The 20,233-nt window shown below is 41.1% G+C and overlaps 1 protein-coding gene across 1 annotated transcript in view; it reads left to right on the top strand.

Annotated features, from left to right (window-relative positions):
- frk (fyn-related Src family tyrosine kinase) overlaps positions 1–20,233 on the top strand; it is an 87,575-nt gene that overhangs the window by 62,034 nt on the left and 5,308 nt on the right. The window contains exons 2-5 of the mRNA XM_078399623.1: positions 4,321–4,442; positions 11,293–11,456; positions 12,660–12,828; positions 17,811–17,969. Of these exons, the coding sequence (XP_078255749.1) occupies positions 4,321–4,442; positions 11,293–11,456; positions 12,660–12,828; positions 17,811–17,969 (614 nt within the window). The remainder of the gene's footprint in view (positions 1–4,320; positions 4,443–11,292; positions 11,457–12,659; positions 12,829–17,810; positions 17,970–20,233) is intronic.

Below are 20,233 nucleotides of genomic sequence, written 5' to 3'. Positions count from 1 at the left end.
CCCGTTCTTCTCCACATCATTAAGTTTATTTTAAACTTGGTGTTTATGGTGGAAATCTGAAATACCATCTGAAAATGTTGAAATCCATCAGCAGGTCAGGGGGTGTACATGGAAAGGAATCATCAACATGAAACATTATTTTCATTGACACGGATATGACCTGACTTTCTGGATATTTCCAGCATTTTCTGTTTTTAACTCTGGTGCATTTCTCTAATATATTCCAATACTACAATGCCCTTATCACCTTGTCGTAAAGTGTTTATGTCTTTACTGAGCCTCATTGGTAACAAACAGCATTAAGACATAGCCTGCTAGAACTGTTTGGTTACCTGCCCCTTAAAAATAAAAGCTGAACGTTTGTTCTGTTGTGTTGTATAATCTGATGGCGCGTATCAATTTGGAAAGTTCTTCATTGATTATCTATAATAAATGATTAAATATTTCAAAATTCACTGAAAGCAATACTGTAAGTAGATATCTCATTAAGTTGCAGCATAGCTTTGAGGACATTGTTTAATGTTGGCTCAATAGTTTAAAATTAAATACAATAGTCTTTGATTCTTTAAGGAATCATGGTGTTATCATGTGCAGGTTTTGGCACTGGTAGTGGCATGGTGCGCGGTGGGCAGTGCTGTTAACTCATATCTCCAGGGATTCAGGTTCAACCTTGACCTCAGATGCTATCATTCTGCCCAACATCAGTCTGGCCACTTTTCCATCACTAACAATAGAAATTGAGCAGGTGGAGAAGCCATTCAGGAGACAGAAAAGCCGGAAATCTCCAGGACCAGACAATGTTTCCCCCTCTATCCTCAAGCTCTGTGCCGAACAACTGGCACCAGTCGACACAGACATTTTCAACCAGTACCTGCAAACCTGCACTGTCCGTGCCTGCTTCAAAGTCTCCACAATTATTCCTGCACCCAAAAAGCCAAGGATTACTGGTCTTAATGACTACAGGCCTGTCACACTGACCTCTGTAATCATGACGACCCTTGAACTGTAATCATGACGACCCTTGAAAGGCTTGTGCTGGCCCACCTGAAAAATATTACAAACCCCCTGGTGGATCCCCTGCATTTTGCATACTGGGTCAATAAATCAGTGGATGACGCAGTCAACCTGGGCCTGCACTTCATCCTCCAGCACCTAGGCTGCCGGGGGGACAAGCAAGGATTTTGTTTGTGGATTTTAACTCTGCATTCAACACCATTGTGCCTGAGCAACTACACTCCTAACTCTCCCAGTGACTGTGCCTGAACCCCTCTGTCAGTGGATCACCAACTTCCTAACAGACAGGAAGCAGTTTATGAGGCTGGGAAAGCACATCTCGGAACGGCAGACCCTCAGCATAGGAGCACCGCAAGGCTCTGTACTCTCCCCTCTGCTTTACTCTCTCTAACCCAACGACTGCACGTCCACAGACTCCTCTGTCAAGCTTTTCAAGTTTGCAAATGACACAACCCTGATTGGACTGATCCAGGATGGGGAGGAATCTGCCTACAGACAGGAAGTGACACAGCTGGCGTCCTGGTGCCATAGCAACAACATGGAGCTCAATGCTCTTAAGACAGTGGAATTGATTATGGACTTTAGGAGAGCTCCCCCACTCACCATCAACAACACCACAGTCACATCTGTGGAGTCATTTAAGTATCTTGGACCCATCATCTCCAGGGACCTTAAATGGGAGGCCACCATTGACTCCACAGTCAAAAAGGCCCAACAGGATGCACTTCCTGCGGCAACTGAGGAAACACAATCTGCCACAGTCAATGATGGTCCAGTTTTATACTGCCATCATAGAGTCAGTCCTCACCTTCTCCATCATGGTCTGATTTGGCTCAGCCACCAAGCACGACATCCGGAGGCTGCAGTGCATCTTTCGATCAGCCGAGAAGGTTGTTGGCTGCAACCTTCCCCCCATTGATGAACTGTACACTGCAAGGGCCAGGAAGCGAGCGGGTAAGATCATCTCTGACCCCTCTCACCCTGGCCACAAACTCTTTGAAGCACTTCTCTCTGGAAGGCGACTCCGGACTGACAAAAAAACAGATTTTTTTCACGAGCAGTAGCCCTACTCAACAACCAAAAGTCTGTAGCCTCCTTTTGCTCTGGTATTTTAATTCATTCTTCATATGTTTAAATTATAATGTTTTATTCTTAATTGATTACTGTTTATCGTGTTGTTACTTGCGAGCAAAGCACCAAGGGAAATTCCTTGTATGTATATGTCATAATAATTATAATAATCATAATCATAATCATAATCATACCTAGAAGGCATTTTGAGAGCACAATCTTTTAGATGCTTTTTGCAGTCCATGAGCATTAGAGAAAATCAAGGAAGTTGAATGGAAATTAGTAGGAAGGAACTGCAGATGCTGGTTTGAACCGAAGATAGACACAAAATGCTGGAGCAAATCAGCGGGACAAGCAGCATCTCTGGAGAGAAGGAATGGGTGACGTTTCGGGTCGAAACATTTCATCAGACCCGAAATGCCACCCATTCCTCTCCAGAAATGCTGCCTTTCCCACTGAGTTACTCCAGCTTTTTGTGTTGATGAATGGAAATTAAATGGTTTGGGTTAAGGTTTACTATTGTCACTTGTATCGAGGTACAGTTAAAAGTTTTGATTTGCTAATCAGTCAAATCAGATAATAGTATACATAAAATACAATCAAGCCAAACTCAAATATAGTAGGAAGAACAAAGGGGAGGATAGAGAATACAAAATATATATGTCAGCATTGTAGCTTGATTTACAGGGAGAAAAAAGATTTTAAGGAGTAGGGAAATTGTATCGGATGATAGATTGGGAGGTCACGGTGGCGCAGCAGTAGAATTGCTGCCTTACAGCGAATGCAGTGCCGGAGACCTGGGTTCGATCCCAACTACGGGTGCTGTCTGTACGGGGTTTATAAATTCTCCCCGTGACCTGCGTGGGTTTTCTCCGAGATTTCTCCGATTTCCTCTCACAATCCAAAGATGTACAGGTTTGTAGGTTAATTGGTTTGGTAAATGTAAAAATTGTCCCTAGTTGGTGGAGGATAGTGTTAATGTGTGGGGATCACTGGTCGGCGTGGACCCGGTGGGCCGAAGGGCCTGATTCCGCGCTGTATCTCTAAACTAAACTAAACTAAACTAAACTAAACTAGATCCTCCTCTGGGTCAAGCCGCAAAGAGTTGCCATGCTTTGTCACCATCTTGCAGAATATTACAAAACACCAATGACAACTGTTTAAATAAGATGAATAAGTTTCTAAATATGCGATACCATTATTAATCAAATAAAAACAAACATACAATGAAGTAAGGAAAAGTTATTCAAATGTATCTGTGAAGTGAGAGCTTACCATAAAAGATGTGCGGATTGTGATTGAGGATGGGTAGATTTGAAGTGTATCTTTTTGCCCCTCATTGCAGCAGTTCACCAGATTCCTCTGCACCTGATGCAGAGTGAGAGGTCAGATGTACCTGCTCCTGACCCCTGGATCACATTTGGCTTACAACCATGTATAAAGTTCCGGAACACACAAGGGATTGGACAGGCTAGATGCAGGAAAAATGTTCCCAATGTTGGAGAAGTCCAGAACCTGGGGTCACAGTTTAAGAATAAGGGATCGGCCATTTAGGACTGAGATGAGGAAAAACCTTTACTTCCAGAGAGGTGTGAATCTGTGGTATTCTCTGCCATAGAAGGCAATAATAATATATTCCTTTATTCGTCCCACACCGGGGAAATTTACACTGGGGAAATGGAGGCCAATTCACTGGATATATTCAAAAGAGAGTTAGATATAGCTCTTAGGGCTAATGGAATCAAGGGATATGGGATGAAAGCAGGAATGGGGTACTGAATTTGGATGATCACCCATAATCCTATTGATGGCAGTGCTGGCTTGAAGGGCCGAATGGCCTACTCCTGCACCTAGTTTCTATGTTTCGATGTGTCTTGCAACATGGTTAGCTGGTGGTTCTCAGTGGAGAATCATTCCATTCAGACCCAATGATTTTGTCCACAATTGTTACTTAGCAGAGAGTGTTCGTGATATAACACATGTAAAGCTCGAGAGGTAGACTGTTCGTAGATGAATGGAAAATAATTTAATAGTTGATAACGCAACAAGGACAGAAGTCAGAATTTTGTGATGAAAACTTCCCTCAAAGCCAAAACTGCTTTGACTGTGCGGCTTGTCGTTCAACTGATTTTCGGGGTAACACAAGAAAGTGAACATTGGACAAAGTTGTTCTGGTAGCCTTGTTGCCAACCATTTCACAACTCCTATTTAAAATATGTTGTGTTTTTTTTACAGATGGTTCTTTGGAGGGATTAAACGAATGGATGCAGAGAAACAATTGTTGATGGCAGGAAATGGGACTGGCTCCTTCATTATCCGAGAAAGTGAAAGCATGATGGGTGACTTCTCACTCTCTGGTAATACCGTTATGGTTTCTTAACTTTCTAACTATTTTGGTTCATGACTCTTTAGGAATCTTATTCATTCTCCGTCGTGTGGTTTGAAGTGCATGCATGGATATTATCCTTGTTCAGAAGTAGCCCTGCATTGTCTACCTCTACTAAATTCATTTTAAATTTCTTTTTGCCAGTCTATCAGGGCAGGGTCTAATTGATTTACTATTCTGCTGTGTTTTACTCTTTTAGGGAAGAAATATTTATCCCAAACTTATAATCTTTAACCACATGACCATGGTACACGGTGCAGAGGGGTCCCGACCCGAAAGATCAGTCTGAAGAAGGGTCTCGACCCGAAAGATCAGTCTGAAGAGGGGTCTCGACCCGAAAGATCAGTCTGAGGAAGGGTCTCGACCCGAAAGATCAGTCTGAAGAAGGGTCTCGACCCGAAAGATCAGTCTAAGGGTCTCGACCCGAAAGATCAGTCTGAAGAAGGGTCTCGACCCCGAGACTTCACCCATTCCTTCTCTCCAGAGATGCTGCTGCCTGTCCTGCTGAGTTACTCCAGCATTTTGTGTCATTCTTCATCATACATGGCCAATATATATATAGTTCTAATGCATCCTTTGCGTTTATCTCATCCTTTGCCATTGCTGTTGCTATTGGTGTACGGATTGAATCAAAAAAATATCTAAGATTGATGTTCCAAAGGAGTGTAAAGCATTGTCATCGAGCTGTACAGCATGGAAGCTGAACCTTCAGCCCAATGTCCATCTGATCAAATTGACATTCTAGGCTAGGCCCATTTACCTGCATTTGGTGCATATCCCTCCGCACCCTCAGAATTGTACCTACTTCGATAGCTTGGTCTGACAGGTCTTTTGAGATACAGACTATAATTTGAGTGAAAACATTGCCCCTGAGGTCCTTCTTAAATCTCTTCCCTCTCATCTTAAGCCAATGCCCTCTAGTTTTGGAATCCTCTACTCTGAGAAAAAGTGTTCACTTTATGCATGCCCATCATGATCTTTACATTTCAATAAACTCACCCCTCAGCATCCTACACTCCAAACGAGTCCCAGACTATCTAACCTCTTCCTATAACCCAAGCCTGCATGCCCAGGTAACATTCTTGTGAAAAAATAAAGAAGCAAAGAAAGACATTCTTTTACAACACTTTTTAAGGCAGTAGTGTGGCAAAATTAAAATAGATTGAGGCTGCAAAATTCACTCTCATTAAACAAAGTAGTTTGTGCACAGAGCAAATAAAATATTTGATCTATTTGGAAATCACTTTTGGAATCTGTTGAGAAAAAGCATGGATCTGATCATATCTGCAGAAAGTTACCAGTCCTTGATCTTGGTCAGTGTTTTGGTGTTCATTTAATTATCCATTTTGATATTTATTCCTTTATTCAATTTTTATTCTTGCATACATTCAGTTCAGCCCCATCTGAGTATGTTTTATTTTAATGAGTATGTTCAATTATTCAGGGAGGAACATTTCACCAGATTTATTTACTTTTCATTTTGTGTGTGTTGTCCAATTTACAAAATGGAACTTCTAATTGTAGACGGGCTAATTTCTTAACAAAAGCATTATTTTTCAAATTTCATTCAATGTAAAATGGTTTCAATTATTCTCTGTTTTGGTCCACTCAATTAAATTCTAGGAATAAGGGTGGAAAATAAGAATATTTTGCTGAAATATTTAACCCAGAGAAATTTGGATGGCTTCTTTTTGAGGTATTCGTTTGAAATATTTTTGTTTAATTAAATCCTGGATTGTGAGGAATGGTTGTGAATGATAACGATTTTGTTTAATGAAATCCTGGATTGTGAGGAGTAATTTAATTTATTTCAGGAACCAAATCAATCTTTCACCTGTAGAACTACTTTTGTTTTCTTCTATATTGTTTGCGTTACATGTCCTGAGAAATAGGATGCGAAAGACAGATCAATAAAAAAATATCAACATAGTATTTTATCTTCCAATTGACTGGTACAGACCATTGAATGGATTTACCAGTTATCAGAAATTAACAGTCATCCCATGCTTACTTGGACTGTGGGCCTATTTTAGGCATGCAGATGCTTGCTGAACTAGTTCTACATGTTCAGATTCAGATTAGTTTATTGTCACACAAACACATACACCAGGGTGCAATAAAATTCCATGTTCACATGAAGCTTACAGAGGAAACGAGATATGCAGTAAAGATAAATATAACAATACATGCAACGACAAATATAAAACAGCAGGATGGTGCAAGATTGTACCTCAAAAGAATCCAAACGAGTGCAAAAATGTTTAGAGTACAATAACGGAATTACCATATCAAGTGGAGTTAAGAGTAGGAGTAAAGTCGGTGGGAAAGATAATTGGTTCAGGAGTCTGGTAGCAGTGGGGAAGAAACTGCTCTTAGATCTGGACATCCAAGCTTTCTCCAAAAAGGTAGAAGAGAGAAGAGGGAATGACGAGGGTGGCAGACATGATTGACGATATTTCCAGCCTTCCCGATACAATGCAGCATGAAGATGAACAGGATGGAAAGAGGTGACAAGCCTGTGATAGACTGGGCTGTGTTTACCATTATCTGCAGGTTCAGGTGGTTAAGAGCAGAGCAATTGCTATGTCAGGCTGAAATGCATTATTTCTGTAGTGGATCTGTAGAAATTCAAGAGAACTCTCATGGGCACATTGAATTTTCTTAAGCCGAAATTCTTAGATGCCTAAAAAAGTAATTATGTTGATGTGTTTTCTTGATCACCACATCAATGTAAAGGGACCAGTTTAGGTTGCTGGTAGTAGTGATGTACAGGAATCTGCAGCTGTTGATCATCTTTCCAGCAGCTCCATGGCTGAAGATAGGATTGTGTTCTCGCCCTCTCATCCTTTGGCCAACAATCTACCAGGTGCTGCCATGTACTCCTACTCTTTACTCTATCTGATTTGGTTATTCTATTATTGTACTTTAACATTTTTGCATTCGTTTGGATTCTTTTGAAGTACAATTTTGCACCATTCTGCTTCATCTTTTGTCTTGCTGATGGTGAGGGCAAGACTGTTGTCCTATCGTCATGGCATGAGGTGTCTGATGTCTCTCTGTACTCTTTCTAATCATTATAGTTGAGCCGGCTGACAACAGTGGCAACTTTGGTGAACTCAAAGATCTAGTTGGCGTTGTACTTAGCCACACTGCCTCGGTGTATAGAGGGTAGAGCGAAGGACTGATAACATAAGCCTGAGGGACATCAGTATTGATGGTAAGGGTGGAGGGAATGTTATAAACAATAGTATCTGACTGAGGCCTGCCGGTCAGGAGCCAGTTTCACATGGAGATCCCAAGCCAGGCCTAGAACTTTAGGGATGAGTGTCAGTATTATGGTGTTGAAGGCCAAGCTGTTATCAATGAATCACCGGTTGACACAAGCATTCTTATTTTCAAGGTGACCAGGGCTCAGTGTGGTGTGAGAGAGATGTGTAAAAGAAAATTGTTATGTATTGGCTGATGAGCATCTACAACTAGTGGGCATCAGTTATATTTAGTTAAGTGGAAAGCTGTACTTCTATTCGACAGGATACTACCTATCACAAATAGTACTTGTGCATACAATGGTCTCTGCATTCAATATACCTATAATGATGTCTGTTGTCGAGCAAAAATATTGTTGGTAAAATTATGTTATACTGCTCTGAGTTATATTTGTCGTTCGGCAATTACAACCCAGCCAAGTTTTCCGAGCTTTGTTTGGTCCTTAGTAGTATGATTGAAGGGGACTTTGAGCAGTTCCAAGACCAATACTCAGGTAGAGATGACCTTTAAAGTAATTAATGTAGGTGTTCTCATTCAGGGCCCTTATAACTCTGTGCACCACTATACTAATCCTTAACCAGCCACTAGCATCCCTACCACCTGATCACCCGGCCTGACAAAATCTTTATAGGTATGTAGACACAAAATGCTAGAGTAACTCAGCGGGTCAGGCAGCATCTCAAGAGAGAAGGAATGGGTGACGTTTCGGGTCTAGACTCCTCTTCAGACTGATGTCAGGGGAGGGGGTAGGACAAAGATAGGATGTAGTAGGTGCCAGGAAGACTAGTGGGAGAACTGGGAAGGGGGAGGGGAAAGAGAGGGACAGAGGAACTATCTGAAGTTAGAGAAGTCAATGTTCATACCGCTGGGGTGTAAACTGCCCAAGCGAAATATGAGATCCTGTACCTCCAATTTGCGTTGGGCCTCACTATGACAATAGAGGAGGCCCATGACAGAAAGGTCAGACTGGGAGTGGGAGAGGGAGTTGAAGTGCTGAGCCACTGGGAGATCAGGTTGATTAAGGCGGACTGAGCGAAGCCCGTATGTAGATATGTGATCACTAGATTTTACTGCATTTTTCTTCACTTTAAAAGGGTGTGCAGTAGGTGTGTTTGTAGAAAAGACACCAAAGGCCAACTTGTAGGTATAACAAGCAGTTAGGAGAACAAATGATGCGGTAGCCTTATTACAAGAGAGTTTGATTACTGGAGTAAGAAAGTTTTATGGTAATTGTACAGAGCCTTGGTGCGATTGCACCGAGAATATTGTGTTGAGTTTTGATCTTTAACTAAGTAAAGGATGTACTTGCCATTGAAGGAGTACAGTGAAAATTCACTAGACTCCTTTTGGGGATGGTAGCTTTGCTGAATGAGGAGACACAGATAAGACATCTTGAGAGTTTAGAAGGTAAGAGGACATCTCATCGAAACTTATAAATAGTATTTGACCAGTTGAATGTCAGGAAGATGTTGGCCCTGACTGAAGATTCCAGGACCAGGAGACCAGTTTGAAATGAAGGATAGACCATTTGTAACCAAAATAAGAAGACATTTCTTCTTGTCAGAGGGCCAAGAACCTTTGAACTTCTCTACCCTGGAGGTCTGCGGAAGTTTAGTCCTGGAACCAGTGTCTCACTTCAACAGTGAGCAGTAAAAAACACTATAAAAGTTTTTAATACAGATGAGATAATAAACCAACACAACTTTGCACTTACCAGCATGTGATTAAATACAATGATAGTTAAGTTCTTTATGGGGTGTCCTTTCTTTTTATAGTGGGTAGTTTCACTGAATGCAGGTGGTGGCCTGGGGTTGCTACCTCAGTTGATGACCATGCTGCTAATTTTTATTTTGTTACCCTGCATTATTTCTTGTGATGGCATAATTCAGAACAAAGGTGATGTCTAAATACTATTTCCATGGATGTAAAAATAAATGATATATTTAAGATCCTTTATATTATGATATATTGCTTCCTCTTCCTTCCTCTTGCAGAGCTAAACTGTCCTAATGACGTGACACCTCATAGTTTCACAGTGATATATAAATAGACAATAGACAATAGACAATAGACAATAGGTGCAGGAGTAGGCCATTCAGCCCTTCGAGCCAGCACCGCCATTCAATGCGATCATGGCTGATCACTCTCAATCAGTACCCCGTTCCTGCCTTCTCCCCATACCCCCTCACTCCGCTATCCTTAAGAGCTCTATCCAGCTCTCTCTTGAAAGCATCCAACGAACTGGCCTCCACTGCCTTCTGAGGCAGAGAATTCCACACCTTCACCACCCTCTGACTGAAAAAGTTCTTCCTCATCTCCGTTCTAAATGGCCTACCCCTTATTCTTAAACTGTGGCCCCTTGTTCTGGACTCCCCCAACATTGGGAACATGTTATCTGCCTCTAATGTGTCCAATCCCCTAATTATCTTATATGTTTCAATAAGATCCCCCCTCATCCTTCTAAATTCCAGTGTATACAAGCCCAATCGCTCCAGCCTTTCAACATACGACAGTCCCGCCATTCCGGGAATTAACCTAGTGAACCTACGCTGCACGCCCTCCATAGCAAGAATATCCTTCCTCAAATTTGGAGACCAAAACTGCACACAGTACTCCAGGTGCGGTCTCACCAGGGCCCGGTACAACTGTAGAAGGACCTCTTTGCTCCTATACTCAACTCCTCTTGTTACGAAGGCCAACATTCCATTGGCTTTCTTCACTGCCTGCTGTACCTGCATGCTTCCTTTCATTGACTGATGCACTAGGACACCCAGATCTCGTTGAACTCTCCCTCCTCCTAACTTGACACCATTCAGATAATAATCTGCCTTTCTATTCTTACTTCCAAAGTGAATAACCTCACACTTATCTACATTAAACTGCATCTGCCATGTATCCGCCCACTCACACAACCTGTCCAAGTCACCCTGCAGCCTTATTGCATCTTCCTCACAATTCACACTACCCCCCAACTTAGTATCATCTGCAAATTTGCTAATGGTACTTTTAATCCCTTCGTCTAAGTCATTAATGTATATCGTAAATAGCTGGGGTCCCAGCACCGCACCAAATGTCTGTGTTTTTATTGTCATAGCATCATAGTGGCACGCCATAAAAACAGAACCTTTATCCCACCATGCCTATGCCGACCTTTATGCTTATCTATGTGAATCAGACTTGTTTGCATTAATTCTCACAGCTGCCTCACAGAGCCAAAGACCCGGGTACGATCCCAATCTCGGGTGCTGTCTTTGTGGAGTTTGCACATTTTCCCTGTGACAACAGGGGTTTCCTTTGGGTGCTCGCAATCCGCTATTTAAATTTTTTAAAACAAATATTAATTGATGCCTAATAATCCATTCTAAGAGTATGATATGTCCAGGTTTAGTTCATATCAAAGCCGCCAGAGGCAATTAAACTTTGATTTATATGCAGTGTTATCTCATTCACATTGTTATTGATCAAACCATCACCACTTTTGTATAAAAACTGATTGAATAAAATGTATTTTGAATTATGTTTTGTTTATTTCTTTTTTATGACCTAATTTGCAGTTCGTGATGGAGAGACTGTGAAACATTATAAAATCAGACGGTTGGACGAAGGAGGCTTTTTCATTACAAGAAGATCACCATTTAAAACTTTGGCAGAAATGGTCTACAACTACATGCAGAAGCAAGATGGCTTGTGTACAAAACTTGTGGCACCATGCCAGAAGGTAAGATAATATTAAAAATTAAATGTTCAAATTTCCCCCAAAAATTATTGCATCATTTTTATAATTTTAATTTTCTATAGTAGTACTAGGGGAATGTTTTTCTTTGTCACAAAGTTTTTTGAAGTTTTCAGATGAAATGTGTTCATTGAGCTGGACAGTAAATTCCTAAAGACTTTGGCTGTGTGTTTTGTCAGGCAGGAGATTTTTTATGATATTTGTGTTCTCGTTGATAGTTTTGGTTCTGGTACACATACCACTTTTTCATTGGCACTTCAAGATGTAGAGCTCCCTACCCAGTCCATGGCACAAACACATCTTAAAGAAAAAGGAGCAGAAGTACACATTATGGCCCTGGAGCCCATTTCGTTATAATCTTGGCTCATTTTTGTCCCGAATTGTCAATCATTGTGAAACTTAGCAGGCTTAGCAGGCTTCTGTACCTCCCAACAGAAAATAGTGACTGGATGGCAACCATTATTTAACTGAGTAACTTGTTATGGGTCTTTACGAATAGCTCCATGTGAATGCAACTCTCTGTCCAATCCTCTATTTACTGTGCTGACCTAACAGCCAGCCTGCATTCTCTAATCTTGTTGTGGGACAATAATTCCTGTGTTAGTGCAGCAAGAAGTAATCATTAGAAGAACCAAGAACAGAAATGCTGTACTGGAACAAAACACAAAACAAAGTACTGGAGGATCTCGGCGGGTGAGGTAGCACCCATGGGTGGAATGGGCAGATAATGTTTTAGGTTGCGACACTTCTTCAGACTGATTGGTAGGGGACAGAAAGCTGGAAAAGAGAATATGTTGTTAGGGGGGGGGGAAGCTTCCTGTCAATTTCTTCGTCTTTGCCTCATCTACTCCCAAGATGAGGGTTACCACTCTCGGACATCTGTAATGTCCTCTTTCTTTAGTAAATCTGGTTTCACCCCGACTCTCCTAGATGGATCCTTAAAAACAGCCAGATTTCTTTTGGCAGCAGTCCCCTCAAACTAAGCACGAGACACTGAGTGTCTTCACAGCAGTTTTCAAATCTAAGCTCCCCACTTTGTAGTGAAGACAAAATCAAACTAAGTGGTGGTTCTAGATTTCATGATGTGGACCCTTACGTTATTTTCATAAATTTAAAGATTCTCGCCACTGATTTCATGTGTGCCATTGAAAAGTAATATATGTTGACCGTCTCTTTTTAAACTATCAGCTGGAAACGCCGGTAACAGTCGGATTATCCTACAACACCGTGGATCAATGGGAAATCCCACGAACCTCTTTGAAATTAATAAAGAAATTGGGTGCTGGAACGTTTGGAGAAGTATGGCAAGGCGTTTGGAATGACAGAACGCAAGTTGCCGTAAAGACATTAAAAACCGGTATGAACACTCATTTGATCAATCGAGATGCAGAGCTTGAGGTTAGGTTTCAAGTAGGAAGTGTGTGCTAGAGGAATGCTAATCAAGACATTAAAAGCTAGGAAAAGCGATAATAGGTTACCAATTACTCCATGTGTGATGCATCATCCAATATTGGGCAGGGCTCTTGAGGCTTTGTTATTAACAGTGTCAGCAGGGTAGACCTTTCACATGCAAACAATCACAAAGGGATTATCAAGGGTGGGAGGCGTGGAGTGGTTGAGAGGGGACAATGTGGATGACTTGGTAGAGAAGCAGAAGATATGATTCAAGGGGAAGGTTGAGGAGAATTTTGGGGAAGGCATCTACACGGGTTCCAAGGGGCACTGAGTAAATTGACCATGAGCTGTGCAGAGAAGTGGATAACCTCACATTTATACACATTTATACACATTAAACTGCATCTGCCATGCATCTGCCCACTGCATCTGCCCACTCACCCAACCTGCTCAAGTCATCCTGCATCCTCATAGCATCCTCCTCACAGTTCACACTGCCACCCAGCTTTGTGTCATCTGCAAATTTACTAACGTTACTTTTAATCCCTTCATTTAAATCATTAATGTATATTGTAATTAGCTGCGGTCCCTGCAACAAGCGTTGCGGTACACCACTAGTCACTGCCTGCCATTCTTAAAAGGACCCGTTAATCCCGACTCTTTGTTTCCTGTCTGCCAACCAATTTTCTATCCATGTCAGTACCCTACCCCCAGTGCTCTAATTTCAAAGAGAATACATTTGAAAAGAATTGGAAAAAATGGATCATTTATTTGAGACACGACACCAATTAAATGAATGCCTAACTAGATATTAGAAGATTATATTATATAGAACTAGATATTATGTTGGTATGACTATTGAAATATTTCCAGACAACCAATCATTGTTACTTTTTTATTTTTTATTTGGTAAGTGTAATAATTTTAAATTATTATTTTTCTTATTTTATTTATGTTGATGTTGTTGTACTGTTCTGTCTATATCTCTGTGAAAACTCAATAAAAACTTAAGTGAGGAAAAAAAAAATAGCCCACTTATCTCCTATGTGGGACCTTATCAAAGGCTTTCAGAAAGTCCAGGTACACTACATCCACTGGCTCTCCCCTATCCATTTTCCAAGTTACATCCTCAAAAAATTCCAAAAGATTAGTCAAGCATGATTTCCCCTTTGTAAATCCATGCTGACTCGGACCGATCCTGTTACTGCTATCCAAATGTGCCACTATTTCAACTTTTATAATTGACTCAAGCATCTTCCCCACCACCGATGTCAGGCTAACTGGTCAATAATTCCCTTTTTTCTCTCTCCCTCCTCTCTTAAAAAGTGGGATAACATTAGCTACCCTCCAATCCACAGAAACTGATCCTGAATTATAGAACATTGGAAAATGATCACTAATGCGTCCACGATTTCGAGAGCCACCTCCTTAAGTATCCTGGGATACAGACCATCAGGCCCTGGGGATTTATCAGCCTTCAGAACCATCAGTCCACCCTGTGGAGTGGAGTGGACCTAATGTTATCCCTTTTCCTGCCTAATGTGAATTTCCTTCAGTTGGAGTCACCCTAGGTCCTCTGGGCATGAGTACATCTGGGAGATTGTTTGTATCTTCCTTAGTGAAGACAGATCAAAAGTACCTGTTCAACTCGTTTGCCATTTCCTTGTTCCCCATAATAAATTCACCTGCTTCTGTCATCAAGGAACCCTCATTTGTCTTAACTAATATTTTCCTCTTCACATTCCTATGGAAGCTTTTACTATACTCCTTTATATTCTTGGCTAGCTTATCTTCGTACCTCATCTTTTCTCCTTGTATTGCCTTTTTAGTTATCTTCTGTTGTTCTTTAGAAGTTTCCCAATCCTCTGGCTTCCCGCTCATCTTTGCTATATTATACTTCTCTTTTATTTTTATACTGTCCTTGACTTCCCTTGTCAGCCACGGTCACCTCTTACTCCCCTTAGAAACTTTCTTCCTCTTTGGAATGAACTTTTCCTGCACCTTCCTTATTATTCCCAGAAATACCTGCCATTGTTGTTCCACTGTGATCTCTGCTAGGATCTCTTTCCCGTCTACTTTGGCCAGCTCCTCCCTCATGTCTCCATAGTCCCCTTTGCTCAACTGTAATACTGACATTTCCGATTTTCCCTTCTCCCTCTCAAATTGTAGATTAAACAAAATTTAAGTCAATGTAATAAAGTGATTGATGCTATGTGTTTTGGACTATTTTTTTGTTGGTCTAGTATAAGTTATCTGGATTTGGAAACAGTGGGAAATGTGTTGATTTCATGAAACAAGGGACCACGAAAAGCTGCAAGAAGCAGAAGAAACCCAAGATACATAGGAAACAGGAGTAGGAGTAAGCTGATGGTCCCTTGAGCCTGATCCACCAGTCAACAAGACTGTGGCTAAACCCATATTGGCCTCAGTACCCTGAGTTTGTTGTCATGGAGAAATGTTCACAGTAGGAAAAACTGTGCGGATAAATGAAGAGTTGGGGAGACAGCAGCTTGTATCACACCTGACAGGAGGCAATAAGAGAGACTGGGGAATCTAGGTAGTCAGTAAACACATTGGGGCAGGTGCTGTCCAATATTAAACTCCATTTGCCATTGCTCAGCTTGCTTGCCTAGCTGATCAAAATCCCGCTACAGTCCTTGATAACCATCTTCACTGTCCACAATACCATCTAGTTCAGTGTCACCTGCAGACTTACTAATCATGCCTTGTACGTTCTCATCCAAATCATTGATAGAGATGACAAACAGCAATGGGCCCAGCACCAATCCCTGAAGTACAGCACTAGCCACAGGCCTCCAGTCCGAAAAATAACCTTCCACCAGCACCTCTGCTTCCTACATGAAGCCAATTCTGTACCCCATTATTATCCCCCCATCCCTCCTATCTGGTCTTCTAAGGGACCAACATTTACTTTAATGAACTAAGGTATATATCTGTAGATCTTAACTTTTTTAAATATAATTCGCCAGTTCTCTCTTATACTCTTTATCTTCTCACTCTCTGTAAATCTTTTTGTGAGTGATTGTTGGTTTCTAAAAGATTTCTGGTCCTCTGGCCTACCACTATGTTTTCACAACATTGTATGGTGTTTCTTTCAATTTAGCACCGTCCTACACTTCGGTAGATGCCTATGGAACGTGTATCATTCTCGTAGAGCCCTTTTTTTGGAGCAGAATATGCATATTTTGAAAATGTGTGAAATGATTTCTTAAATATCTGTCACAGTTGATTCATTATCTTACCCTTTAATCTATTTTCCCCATCCGCTTTCACCATCTCTGAGCCCCTACAAGTGTGATTGCCATTATATAAGCCTAGCACACTGGTTTCTGACTCAAATTTCTTATCTTGCTGTGAAGAATCTTTCCTTGGGGATGCTTTATTATAAGATATCTAATTAATCTTGTATCCTTTTACAATATACAGATCTTTAAATAGCCTGCTCCCTAGTCGGTTCCTCATCATTTTACTCTGACAAACCATTCTGAATACACTCTGTCAACTTGATAATTATTATCGTCCATGATTATTGCAGTATCTTCCTCACAAACCCCATATAAATGTTGATCTGTACTCTGCTCTACAATACAGTCACTGTTAGGGATGCTATGCAGTACCCTCACTGGTAATGTCTTCCCCTAAGGCATCACAAAGTTTGTTGGTAGGGACAGTTTCTTCCCAGCTGTTATCAGGCTACGGAATCTTCCTACCACAATCAGAGAGCAGTGCTGAACTACTGTCTACCTCTTTTGTGACCCTCGGATTAGCCATGATCGGACTTTGCTGGCTTTACCTTGCACCAAACATATTCTCTCATCATGTATCTATTCACACCATAAATGGCTCGATTGCAATCATGTATTGTCTTTCTGCTGACTGTGGAGCACGCAACAAAAGCTTTTCACTGTACCTCGGTAGACATGACAATGAACTAAACTAAACTAAAGGTAACAAAACTGAGTACATAAAGGAAGCCATCAGAGGCATTGAATCTATGCTGACAAGGTATGATAAAAACTGCAAACTATTGAATTGAATTGAATAAATGTTATTAGCCAAGTATATATATCATATCATATCATCATATCATATATATACAGCCGGAAACAGGCCTTTTCGGCCCTCCATGTCCGTGCCGCCCAGTGATCCCCGTACATTAACACTATCCTACACCCACTAGGGACAATTTTTACATTTACCCAGCCAATTAACCTACATACCTGTACGTCTTTGGAGTGTGGGAGGAAACCGAAGATCTCGGAGAAAACCCACGCAGGTCACGGGGAGAACGTACAAACTCCTTACAGTGCAGCACCCGTAGTCAGGATCGAACCTGAGTCTCAGGCGCTGCATTCGCTGTAAAGCAGCAACTCTACCGCTGCGCTACCGTGCCGCCCTAATACATACAAGGAATTTGCCTTGGTACTTTCATCGCAAGGATAAAAACACGATATACAGTAGACAATTAAAAATAAAACATTATAATTTAAACATATGAAAATAAAATACCAGAGCAAAAAGAGGTTACAGGCTTTTGGTTGTTGAGTAGAGCTACTGCTCGTGGAAAAAAAGCTATTTTTATGTCTGGTTGTGGCAGCTTTGATAGTCGGAGTCGTCTCCCGGAGGGAAGTGCTTCAAAGCGTATGTGGCCAGGGTGAGAAGGGTCCGAGTTGATCTTTCCCGCTCCTTTCCTGGCCCTTGCAGTGTCTAGTTTGTCAATGGGGGGAAGGTTGCAACCAACAACCTTCTCGGCTGATCGAACGATGTGCTGCAGCCTTCGGATGACAGGGATGATTTTATTTTCAAAGAAGTTATGTCACTGTCAATTATGTGTAGAATGTAATCTGCCTATCTGATGTTGTCATGGACTTTGCTGGATAAGAGTGAAGGTGATTCGAATTTGTTTAATGTGTCTATTTTTAGGTACGATGGCCAAGCAGGACTTCCTAAGGGAAGCGCAAATAATGAAAAGATTAAGGCATCCCAAGCTAATTCAGCTGTATGCCGTGTGCACTGTTGAAGAGCCAATTTACATTATTACCGAATTAATGAAAAATGGGAGCTTGCTTGACCATTTACACAGTAAGTATGGTAGCTTTATAGAATCAACCATGCTTTGGTTCACAGAACTAAAGTACAATGTGATACAGCATTAATATATCAAGAGGATAAGTAGTTTGCAATTAATTCCAAAGGGAAAGGAAATGTAGGAAATGAGCATTCTCCAAGTATCCTTGTGATATTAATGTGAGATTGTGTTCATACAGATGGTTACTCTTGAAGAAGAATGAGCTTCTGTTTAATTTTATGATAAGCTTATCCCTGGGTGATGTAGTTTTGATTACAATGATGATGAAGCTTTTGTGTATCAGGTTGTATTGTAAACCAAAACCTATTTCTGATGCTTCTAAATGATTCCACGGCACCAAAACATGTTGTGAGGAAAACATTTCAATTTTTGCACTTATTTATAGATGTTTTTTTATTAACATTTTTGAGACTACATAAAGCAATTGTTGTAAACGTTTACGAGAATTCACATTGGCTAAAGGCAGATTCTAGGAGCTTCTTTCAAAATAAATATTTTTGTTTTTGAAATCAAAACATTTGTGGAAAACATCATTAGTTTCAATCTACTCAACGGTATTTTAATGGAAGAAAAGATCGTAAACTTGCATCTGAATTTTACGTGTTAGGAATAGTGTCATTATTTTCCCCAGATAACTTCTAACGAGACTTCTAAGTGCTTTAAGTTCATTCCTGTTGGATGACGTTTCAATGTGACTAATCGCTCACGTCAGAAAGCAGTGGTGTTGGGGGCAAACACATCCCTGTCATTTTGGAGTGCTGTTTTGCTCTGTAAATATCTGTGCACATTACCTAATGACCATACTGTGCATTCTAAAAATAAAGTGCCTCCCAGATGGCCCAGCAGTTAATTCCATTGTGTGATGTGGTACTGCTTCATGCAGACTGAGAAGATGTGTTCAGTATTTACCCCTCCCTCTCCCTGTAACTTTCTCCATCTCCCTGAGGATTGTCTCTTTAACCCTTGCCTCCTCATCCTACCACCCGTACCTATGCTCTCAGCAGCTGACGCAAATATTGATAAACATCTCTCCCTCTCCCTCTCTCCCTCCCCCTCTCCCTCTCCCTCTCCCTCTCCCTCTCCCTCCCCCTCTCCCTCTCCCTCTCCCTCTCCCTCTCCCTCTCCCTCTCCCTCTCCCTCTCCCTCTCCCTCTCCCTCTCCCTCTCCCTCTCCCTCTCCCTCTCCCTCTCCCTCTCCCTCTCCCTCTCCCTCTCCCTCTCCCTCTCCTTCTCTCTCCTCCTCCCCCCCCTCTCTCTCTCTCTCTCTCTCTCTCTCTCTCTCTCTCTCTCTCTCTCTCTCTCTCTCTCTCTCTCATTATTTTACTATGTTTACATTACGTTGAATGCTAATACTGGATACAAAAAATGGTTCTTTAGTTTGATATGTATTTCCAATATTAAAAAAACAGAGAATGCAGAAAACAAAAACAGATCAGATGTTACCCGTGTAAAGTGAAATGGAATCAATGGTTTCCTTTAGTGACCTCCTGTTAGAACCTACCATTCTGTCTTTCTAATGGGTTGAAGTTAGCTTTCTTTTAACTTTGGTCATGCATTGTATATCATATTTGCTTCTAGATGTCTCATGGTCAGTGATATATAACCATGACCCCCCACTTGTTTGAAAGTTATTTTCATCTGTTGTGAAGACCTCATTATACCTTTCTTCTCATGTTGTTTTCTCCATTGTGAATCAGCGATCCCTATTATCTTTGACTATTAACCATTGGTGTCAATTTTGCATCCTATTAAGATTTTGGCAATTTTAATTTTGATATCAGAAGATGTTAATTAAGGCTGGTTCAATGCCACATAATGTTGCGTGTGAACATTAATTTTGCAATGTTTACCTCATTTCAAAGGTCTTTTGTTGGGTCATATTTAATTAATCAAGGAGGTATTTTCTAAATAAATTATGAACACTGGGATTGAAGGCTGGGATTAGCGCCGCGATAATAGAAGGCAATCGAGTGTATTCTAAGCAAGGGCAGGAGAATGAGCAGAGGTATAGGATGATGAGGCAGGCTGATTGATGAACAGGATATACTGCAGGGCAGGATATAGATGTCAAAAGCTTTGGCAGGTTGGAGCCAGTTGGAGGAGCAGACTTAAAGTGAATGCATGCTGTTTAAAATGATCATCTGACCAAAGCAAAAACACTTAGAAGAGTTGTAATAGTGGAGCTAATGTGGAGCAAGACAGATTTGAGAAGCTGTTAGGAAGAAATTATATGATGGAAAGGATGCGTGGTGTAAAGT

The sequence above is a fragment of the Rhinoraja longicauda genome, chromosome 5 (genome assembly GCF_053455715.1).
Source record: "Rhinoraja longicauda isolate Sanriku21f chromosome 5, sRhiLon1.1, whole genome shotgun sequence".
Lineage (NCBI taxonomy): Eukaryota > Metazoa > Chordata > Chondrichthyes > Rajiformes > Arhynchobatidae > Rhinoraja > Rhinoraja longicauda.
The sequence above is the reverse complement of the archived record's forward strand: the minus strand, read 5'-3'. Positions and strand labels throughout refer to the sequence as shown.